Raw genomic sequence first — 10,990 nt, forward strand, 5'->3', positions numbered from 1 at the left:
CACACACACACACACACACACACACACACACACACTTACAATTAAAGCACATAAACACACACGGGCTCACACAACACAGTGATGTGTTTATGTATGGTGGCTGAACAGAGGGCTCTTTTCTGTCACTCAGAACAATGCTGGAAGCGATTCAAAGCCACTTCTACTGTAGRCATTTTGTCTCGGCCGTTCCTTTGCTTTATTGTACTCCTTTTGTTCAGAACGTTTAGTTGAAAAGAGAAATTTACGCATAAGCRTTTCTAATCTAAATGTGCTGTGTGTGTGTGTTTGTTGCGCTTGTGTTTACATGAACATGTATGTGGGACAGGGGGCAACAGATAGCAGGGGACAAAATATGTTGTGATGTATCATGTGACACCAGAACACAATGGGTCACACTATAAAAACAAATCGGAGAAGGCTAGGGAAGAAAAACACAAATGAGACATGTACGGAAAGTAAACTTGCTGTGATGCTGAAAATGTATTTGAATGCAGAATAAATTGTGAAATCCAAAGGTTTATTTGTTCCAAAAGAAACATGCTACCTCTTATTTGTCATCAGAAAAAAACAAGCATTTAGATTTTATTTTATTTCAGGATTTAAGCCCACACAACCTTAATATAATCCATTAGACCAATAAATTGTAAATACCTAGCAAAAATGTTGGTGCAATATAAGATTAAGCCTTGGGATGTATTTAATTACAAATAAATATGATAATTACTGACCATTTCTGTTACAGTGTCCCACCCAAATGCCTTAACACCACTAAAGCTCCTGGAAGTCAAAGGTGTTTCCTTTCAGAGATTATTACCAGAACTCCTCCCTCTCAACTAACAACAAACAGAAGCCATAGTGTTTTCTGTAAACTGAGTATTCTTCAGCTGTGATTACTGCAAGCTGCACCCTATAAAAACACTGGCAACCTGCTGACGTCAATAAATCTCCTTTGTTAACAATGGCCAGCATTGTTTAGCCACTAACGTGTACTCAGTTTAACTTRGCAAAAACTAGTTAACCAAATGTAAGTTGGATCTGGTTGAAGTGAACAATGATCCTCCCATTTGTAAGAAAAGTTCAGCTGGGAAAGCTTAAAAAAGAGAATCTATGTTACATGATTATGTTCTGCTAACCAAGCAACCAACCAAACAGCATTGGCCTCCCACAACAGGACAATGTGAACCCCATGTAGATCTCAGATCAGAATCCGGAAGACCAAGCCAGAACAAGACCAGCTTACCTGTGAACTGGTTCCAGGACAAGTTTTAAATCCCCTCCCCGTCCTCGTTAATGAGCAGGACATTGCCCTTATTAGGCAATAAAAACAAAGCTCAGATAATTGTTTTGGGGTGTGGATTCTTGTTCTTTCACATACTTCTTAGCTTCGGCTGTATGCTCAAAAATCACTTTACCATTTATTATTACTTTCACATTTAAGAGAAATGTTATGTAACTCCATGGTGTGAGCGGGAAAAGTAGGCGGGGCTTAAAGCTCCACATTACTGATCACAACAGTACAACGTGGCTGCTACAATAAAAACCTTCCTGCTGGCTTTCGTTCTCAACAACAACAACAGGCAAAGACAGTTGTTTTATTAGTATAATACAGGTGTAAAAAACCCCACCAACCATTCACAGCATGTGGCTAAAACTAGTTGATTAATGCTGTATTGGTTTATTTAAAAAAAGGCACAAAAGTTATAGTCAAAACCATCAGTAAAGAAACATAAGGAAAAGTTTTGCATCTTTATTTTCCCATGTCTCGTATAAACTGCCTCTTTTAAAGAACCCAACATTTTATCTCCATCTTGATAGAGTGAGTAGAGTAGTGAGGGACAAAAGGTCAAACTTGAGCTGCTCAATTAATTGCATTTTATTCACAATTTTGGCTCCCCGTAATCTAATAAACATAATCAACTGATATTGATCAACAGATACTGGAAAAAAAGGGAAGTTCCTTAATGGAACACAAAGGAAAGGCAAATCAATTGCTAATCAATACGCATGGTTATTGAGGGTCATTCTGTAGATGACATAACATGACATCGATTAACCACGTGCTCCAAACTGTCAAAAAGATRTTCAGCTTTCAAATGTTTAAATTAAAAGGTCCATGATGAAAAGAATATATGGCAAGAAACCCACAATTAAAAAGCTGAATTTAGATAAATAAGTCTGCACAATTATTTACTTGTTTATCATTAGGTAGTCAATGACATGACATGAAGTTGTGATAGGTTTGCTTTTTCAATTAAGCTTTAAAATCTGTGTCAAGTCTACATAAAGGTAGCTTGTAAAAAAGAATACACAGCAGCCATGTACTGGTCAGATAATAACAGGATAATATTAATGCCACTGATGGYATAAAAAATATTCTGCAGTCTTGTTGAAATCACCTAGAAGAACACTAAAGAACATCTTTGCTTTCAACACAACAAAAAAAAGATGAGCCAAGTAGTGCTGCTGGTCTCTTGATGAACAGTTGTTTTCTTTACCTTTCAAGGTGTCCTGCTCGGCCCTCATGATGTCAATCAGTGAGCTCTCCAATGGGCCCATGTTGAAGCTGTCAATTGACCTGTTGCGTTCCTAAAACCAGAAAAGAAAGGAAGAAGAAACTTTTGAGATTTCTTTCTCTTGCTTTGAACTCACACAGATTACTTCCTTAATTACTGTAAAGGCCAACAATCTGTTTGGCATCAAGTTGGACCAATTCCACATACCTTTAAAACATTAAAAGGCAGCTGCCCGCACATGTCCTATTGACTTAATTTTGAATACAGAGCCTCGTAGACGCTACTAGGAGTTTCAAAATTAAATACCACTGTGTCAAAATGTCTSTGTAGGCCCTCTCTTTTTGATTGACACCTCTTTTGATCAACTGATGCTCTATGATCACTCCAGAGCAAATAATAAAATAATATCTAAGAATAAATTATGTTTTTGTTATACTTAGAATAATTTTCACTGTTGAGGTTTTAAAAAAAGTTTTACATTTACAGTAAAGGTGGGCGATACATGTCGCAGACGATATTATCGTCCATGTTGCTTTGAAGATATGAAATTTTACATTATCGAGTTTTCATACTGTCTCAAAAAGATGACAAATACGGTRGTGAAGACAGAGGCATAAGTCTCCATTTGYGGAATATTTGCCACAGAAACCAATCAGCAGGAAGGATTGAGTCACGTGATTGGGGTCRRTGGYGWCTRAACTAAACAGCTCGACAGGCAGAATTCAGCATYGGACTCGCAGCAGCTAAAACCACGGGGCTTAAAGTTCCGTCGCCACAACAGATTTTCATAACTTTGAACTTGGCCAGTTGCAGTCTTGTTAAACCCGCCCAGTCTGCTCCAAACGAGATGCTACTTTCAACAAACCAAACAAACCCCAGAGCACTTTTATCCARTGAGAGCAGAGCCGGGCGGGTCAGCAGGAGCAGCGGTCCTCCTGAGTGGGTAAACCTCTCCTCCCTCACGTCACTGCTGGAACTATGGCCTCTAAAACCTAACTTTATATWAAATATTTGTGCTCAGAGCACCATTATCCAAAAGACATGTCCAACTTTGCATGTGTGACCAAGCTCCTCATGCAAATGTTGCACGTGACGTGCAACATTCAAACAGTTTGTTAGTTTATCACACTTTTGCTCTCCTATTCTACAAAATTTCACAAGTTATAAAGTATTCTGCCACAWGGAGAATACTCCAATAACATAAGCACAAAGTATAAACACCCCCAACGCTGGCGAGGATGCACGCACTCAAATGTTTTTTGTAGTTTATCATATCCATAGATGTCCTAGTAAGCAAGCAGGGTACAGCATGTTTTTTTTTTGAGAAAGAAAGAAAGATATCATCAGATTATTGATATCACCAAAAAAAGAGATTTTTTTGTCCATATCGCCCAGCCCTAATTTACAGTGAGACAAAGCTTTTGCTCCAAAGAGATGAAGAACAGCATCTAATTTAGTTTGAGTTTGCTTTTTCCAGGTGTTTGGAGCATTATTGGGATGAATGTTAAGGGGTTAATGCAGCACTGACCCAATTAGCCCACACTAGCCAAAGAGCAGCGAAAAGGAGATGGCCGTTCTCGTTTACACATGAAAATATGGGCTGAGCACTTCACATTCACTCACACACATACTGAACACCTGTGACCACAGTAATAAAAGGATAAATTCAAATAGAACAGTCAGACGCTGCCCTGTTGCTTCACTTCGTTTTCTTCTCAAAATGTCAAATGTATAAATTCATTCAAGGCAAAGTCATTGTCTCAAAAATGTTATTTTCTTTGTAGTTTGTTAAAATGATCTATTTATTTTTTAGGAATATATCCTTCTGYGCATGTGTTTTATGGCTTTAACTGTGTATCTTTAAAAGTTGACTAAAAAAAATGATGTAAAACAAACACCCCTCATAGAGGTGGCAGAGTAACAGTTAACAGTAAACAAGCCAATATCTGTTCGTCAACTAGGCCGCAAATAACAAGGGCATCCTTGGCATACCAGCCATGCAAAATGTCTGCGTATGCACGCGAACGTGTAAACACTCACACATATGCTCACACGCAGAAAAGACGTCCCCGTGCACAAACACACACAACAAGTGCCACGCTGATAAGGTTTTGGTCTCGACTCCACCTCGACCAAACACGCAGCCGACGAAAACAACTGGTGAAACTGACAAATTCTTCTGGTTTCCTTCKTTTCAAAACCAACAAAGACCACACTATGACAACTCCTATCGCTATTGTTTTCTTTTAAAAGGGGCTTTAAATGCCTAATTTCCCCACAACGTCACATGTTTCAATGCCTCATTGCTTCCTTCCGTATATTTTTACAGTTTTCCAATCATCCTATGATCAATGTCACTTCAAAAGCAGAAATCCCTCAAATAGTATATTTATTCTCAGCCATGCATCAGAAATTTCACACTTTTAAGAACCAATGACTCCTCTGGCTGCAAGTTGTTCGTCACCCTGTTGCACCTGATGCTAAAACGTTTAATGTTTACTCTCTTAAAACCAACTGGTCAAGATTTCCTGCAGCACGGAGTTTTGATTTTTCCAATAAGGTCTTTGAAATGTACACAGATACTTTTCAGTTTACCTGGTTAGGATTATCACACACATGCAAAACAAGCCCCATACTAATAACACTTAATGGCATAGCAGGACAGAGAGGATGCTCTTCAACATACAGGTATGTGCTTTCAAAAGATCAATATGAACGCATAACATTTAAAAACATCCACTTACAACCAAGTCTGACAACATGCTTGACTTACAAACCACTGAACAAAACTCTGCATTAACACTGATGCTCTTTTCCTAAGTTAAACGTGGTGCATGAATCAGGAAAATGTGTTTTTTCAAGCTTAAAAACTGGAAAGTAAAGGCATTATAATATTGCAAAATTAATCAAATGTTATATTTTTATGCCATTTGTACAGGACCTTTACATTCTCATGCTGTATATTCATCTGTACAGATGCATAGCAAGGCATGTGGTCACAAGCACATTTCACAATATGGACAATACAGATAAATATAACACTGTTTAACTGAATAATGTTATCTCTTGATTGTGACACACTATCTATACTTTTTGTCTGTTCTTTAACACCACGTCTTACTCTGTATGTTSCATCTCTGTGACGTCTTGTGAATAAAAAAATAAAGTCACGTCTTTTGAAAAGCACCCTGACAAGAACATCAACACTTCAAGATGAGCCAGTGCTCTGACTGATAATAGTTAGAACTTGTACAACAAGAATTACCCAACATGCCAGTCAACATGTAAGCAATTCTTTATTCTCTCGGTCTTTCTTTTCAGTCGCCACAGTCTTGTTGACTTGGCTCTTTAGTTTTCTTTTTCTTTSTTTTTAATCAAAAAAGTAGGTAAACTGTTGAAACTGAGGGTAATGTCAACAAGGGAAGCGTGAGTGTGAAACCACTCTGGAAAGAAAAGGTCATAGCATACTATGTTACCATGAACTCCACAGAGGTCAAATGTTAAAGGGTTCAAAAAAACAGGCCTGCGTGTGAACCACATGACCCRGGCTCCACCAGGCAGCCAACCCACTTCTTCACCAACCGTCTGCCGTCTGCAGTGTCTCCCAAATTTAAAAGCTACTTTGAGTGTCTGACCAGCTAAGAGTGTAGTTGGGTATCTGGCAAGCTGGCTGGTTAAAAAATCCAAASCTTTCAACTGTAGCCAGGTTTTAACAGCTCCTGCACATCTCCCACACCGACTGAAAGACCCAACCAAAAACAGAAATAGAACGATAGAACACACCCAGTGTGCACTCTCTCCCTCAAAACAAATATAAGCACAGGGATAAAGACCAGGCTGTGTCTTCTGTTTTCTCATATCCGCCATGATATCAAATGCAAGCATAGGCTGTTGCTTCAGGTCAAACAAACCAAATGGCAGATAAAGATCTGTAACAAGTGAAGGACTGATTACAATGGAAAACATACACACCTAATCAGCATAATCCTGCGCAATGAAACACGTACTGATGCGAGGCGACCGATTCAGCTTTCCAGGCTTTGTGTTTACGAGTTTCAACACCATCTTCTTTTGATGGCGTAGTTATATTTTATTGTTCCAGGATGATAGAAATTCATTGCGTATGTCTGAGATGGATTCTGGTAAGGCTGAGGCTCGGGGTGGAACTCAGCAGTTGCTAAGCATTATCCTTCAGTGGTGAAGAAATTATGATTAATCATCAGTTTTGGGCATCCTTCGTTTTCAACAAACTGGACAGCTGACCTGCAAACTACTTATCCCTGACAGATTGAAGGGCACACACACACACATATACACACATCTGAGGCGAGAATGACTCACTTTATAGGGCAGTTCATGCCATTTAAATCTATGAGAAACTGACCGCAGTAACTCAAGGCCATAGATATCCTTCGTTACATTCAGGATGTTCAGGACACTTCAGGATCATCATCATTTTATCTTTATTTCAYTCAACCACATACCGTATCTGTGCATTAGATAGCCCTGCACTACACATCACATATAACAGATCAAGTTCCTACAATCTTTATGTTTATTTTCTGGCGTTAATAACCTAACATAGAGAAGAATTTTAATTGTYATAAAGATTTTAGTTATACAAATGTATTCAATCCTTTTAAGAGCAAAAGTGACACCGTTTTCCTATWATAAAAAGAACTAAAAGACTTGTCAAATACATAGTGTGTGTGCTAAAGATATAATTTAATGAGACAATTACCTCTGCTGGAAACACAGTAGGTACAGATTTGCAAACTTGGCCGATGTAGCCTTAAGTTTAAAAATACGAGCGCTGAAGTCATTAGTCCATTTATTATTGAATTGGCTGTCACACATTGATCTATAATGCTGACAGTAGACAGCAAAGTGTAGGCAGACATTCCTCTGGATGTTTTTGAAAACATTTCAGAAATTGGCCAGGTTTTAATATTTAAAAAGAAAATAAATTATTAGAAAAAAAAAAAACCCACTGAAAACTGTGACAGGGTATGGTGGCCAAGCTGTGATGACGGAGGCAGATGCCAAATTAAAATTAGAGTTTTTGTGACATGTCCACCAATGTGTTACAAGAAATCATGTATAGCGGAGGATTTTGAAAAGCAACATACACTGCTGTGAAAGCTACTGCAATTAACCAGCATACCTTTACAGCATTAAGTCAAAACGATGTTCAGTGGCCTTGGAAAAAATCCAAGCAAGAGTCGGCAGGTAAGCCTAGTCACCACAGGTTCCCAGCTTGATATGTTCTCATTTGATTGTTGACAGCTGTCAAATCGGACACTTAAGAAACTTTATCAAATCAATTACAAAAGTCAGCTTTCTAGGGGTGAATTTGATTAACTAAAGCAGTATTTCCCAAAGTTGGGGTCGGGACCCAAAGTGGGGTCCTGAAACATCAAGGTGGGGTCCTGAAAAGATTTTCTGAATTAATTACATTTTTGCCTTAATTGTTACAAATGAGTGAGGTTAGTATATTTAAAATGGATAAATGTAGTATAAGAATATTGTTACTATGCCCATGTTTTGTTGACCTGATACAAATGTTTATCATCCAAAAATAGTTGGGAGCACAGGTCTCTGCCATTGTTATTTTGTGGGTCAAAAGTTGATAAGTTTGGGAACCACTGTACTTTGGTTCCCAAAGTTGGGCTTGGAATCCAATTATGGGTCATGAAGCACCTTGGATAATCTCCAGAAATCAATTTAAAGGGTAATAAAATAATTGCTGATGTAATATTTTCCCTATAACTATTACAAAAACACAAAATAAGTATAAATAAGTATTTATATTTTGTGTACAAGCTGTTTAGATTGTCAAAAAGCCAGTGATTTTAGGGTTATTAACGAAGTTCGTGAACTCAGACCAGTAATATTTGGRGTCACACGTTTTTGCCATGGATATTTTGTGGGTCAGAAGATAAAAAGTTTGGGAACCACTGAACTAAAGCATTAACTAGAAGTGGAAGTTAAAGAATTGGACAAAAATATCTGCAACACAGGGAATACAACTTCTCAATCAAATTTAGTAGCAAAAGCTGATTAAATACAGCTTGMAGTAGGTGATTAACTCCAACATTAATCATCCTAGTTACCTAATTATTAAGAAAAAAATGAAGGCTAGCAAAGAGTGGAGGAAACACAGGATAAAAACCATAATGTTATATGGGTGCAGTGTAAGTTTTCAGCTTTTGAAGTTAAGAGGCAACTTTAAAAGTCATTTCAAATTGGGAGTTGGAAAGGTTAAGCTTCTGATCACTTTCCTAAAAGAGAAAAACCAAAGTAGGAAATGGCAATAAAAATAAGATGATAGAGAAAGTGGGTCGGCAGGTAAAGCATAGTAAGAAGTGAAGAACAGAGGGCAGGAAAGGGAAGGAGGTCGAGCTTTTCATGTTTTTCCCCCCTCGCCAATTCTTTCGAAAACGAGGTGACACAAAATACCCTCAAACTGTCAAAACCAGCCAGTAAGTGTCGGCTGAATGACTCAGTGTGCGTATGCATGAATTTGGGGTCTAACAAGACCAGGTTTCAGCACCACTTGCACTTCTTGGGGATTAGATTAGGCTAAAGCAAATCCTTTAACGTATGGAATCCACAAAGCTAAACATAAAAAAGATGCATCCACATTAACTCTGCTCTCTCTTCCTTCTTTGTTAGGACACATGAGCAAAGGACATGGGCCAGGGACTAATTAGGACTCATGCATGTGCTCTATCTTCCTGTTTCAGAGCTTCTATRCATGGTGTGAAATGGACTGTGTTGGTATAGTTATGTGCTTGGCTGTGCAGCTCAGACYGCTCATTAGTCTAAAAGACATTTCTCCTATATAACACAATTGTCAGAAGAGCCTGATTGGCTGCAATCTTCAGACTTTGCTGTTAAATGGCAAAAGKTCTGTTTTTAGATGCACTTGTCAAGCATAAGAGGCTACTTAAAATGCCAAAAGTTTTTCTCCCGAAACAATGTGTTTGTCACTCAGCTGTGCTGTTTTTAGTTTATGGAACAGTTTCGGAATGCAGACCAAGTTTCTGCTGTTAAGCATTCATTTCTTCCAGGCAACTAACAACGTGAACTATAATAAAATACTTCACCACCAGATGATTCATTACGTTCAGGTCTGAGTCTACAAGTACTTGTGTTTTTATTGAGGTTATAGGATTTTGGCCCCAAACTCACTCTCAACGAGAAAGATTTTCTTCACATTCAGTGAGCGCATTGAACTGAGGAGGCAGTTTAATATTGTGCTTTCAAAGAAAGGACACTTTATAAAGCTGCAGGATTTCTTAGTCACACAAACAGTGAGGTGTGTGTGTGTGTGTGTGTGTGTGAGGGGGGTATTGTAACCAACAGTTACCCAGGTGGCTTACAGAGACAATATCCTGCCTTGGCTTACCTTCCTTCAGGCCCTGTGGGTCCTGACCTGGTCACAAGCCAAATTTACCAGCCTAAATCAGCCCAGTGCACCTGACACAACAGCAGGCTCGTGGCCTTAAATGGAAGAAATTTACAAGCAAATAATAAAAGAACAAAAAGAGGTTCGCCGTGATAAAAGTCAGGTATTTTTTGACTTTATGAATGTAAGAACTTTCTATCAGAAGCATGAAGAGTCCATTAACAGTGGTATGTCTGCACAAGCTCTTTATATAGTATTAAAGACACTCTAGTACTGTATATTTGTGGGTCACCAATGGCCACAACATAAGGAAACAACTCTTAAATGTCATGGTTTTGCAAACCACATTTATTAAAATATCTTCCAAATGTACATTATTTTTTACATTAAAGGTCTGTGACGACCACTACAAACCTGTAGTTAAAAAGACTTCCTGGTCCACAAATAGTTACATTCCAAAAGTGTATGTCTATCTTACAGGAGGCCATAACCTACATATTAACAGKTCTGTGCTGTGATCCATCTAGTGTTTTAAAACAAGCACACGACCTGACAGCTATTTCAGTGACGGAATGACAACTAAAGCAAAAGCCGCTGATCCCTCATCTGTTGTGTCGGAGCTAAAACGGGAACCATCTGAAACAGTTGGAGAGGGCTTATAGTGGCATCAGTTCCTCATGGGGTCTGTTCAGTTCACAAACCAGTCTGTTTAATGTTCTAAACCTGGGAGCTCGTTTTGTAAAGAAACATTTGTGATCTGAATGATGCCTGATCTCGGTAAACATTTACTAACAGCATTTTACACAGTTCAGGGAGAAAAAAAAAAGCTATTTACTTTATAAGAAGGAAATGGCCTAATTCAACTGGTGTGACGGATGTGGCAACTGTCATCCTGAAAGTAAAATACAAAACTGACTAAAAAAAGATTTAAGAATAAGCCATTAGGACGAGGCATGTGACGAACAAATTTAATAACTGGTTGCCTTTGGCAGCTTTGACGCTGCAACATGATCCAGTTTGATCACATGAAGGATTTTTAAATAAAAAATTTTAAATAATACGGTTC

At 38.3% G+C, this 10,990-nt stretch overlaps 1 protein-coding gene across 5 annotated transcripts in view; it reads right to left on the reverse strand.

The window, feature by feature from the left end:
* Positions 1 to 10,990, reverse strand: part of cpeb4b (cytoplasmic polyadenylation element binding protein 4b) — a 42,166-nt gene that overhangs the window by 17,135 nt on the left and 14,041 nt on the right. For all 5 annotated transcript variants that reach the window (XM_014032374.1, XM_014032373.1, XM_014032377.1 and 2 more), the window contains one exon: positions 2,496 to 2,586. In XM_014032374.1, coding sequence (XP_013887828.1) covers positions 2,496 to 2,586 — 91 coding nt within the window. The remainder of the gene's footprint in view (positions 1 to 2,495; positions 2,587 to 10,990) is intronic.

The sequence above is a fragment of the Austrofundulus limnaeus genome, unplaced genomic scaffold, assembly GCF_001266775.1.
Source record: "Austrofundulus limnaeus strain Quisiro unplaced genomic scaffold, Austrofundulus_limnaeus-1.0 Scaffold1433, whole genome shotgun sequence".
NCBI classification, from domain to species: domain Eukaryota; kingdom Metazoa; phylum Chordata; class Actinopteri; order Cyprinodontiformes; family Rivulidae; genus Austrofundulus; species Austrofundulus limnaeus.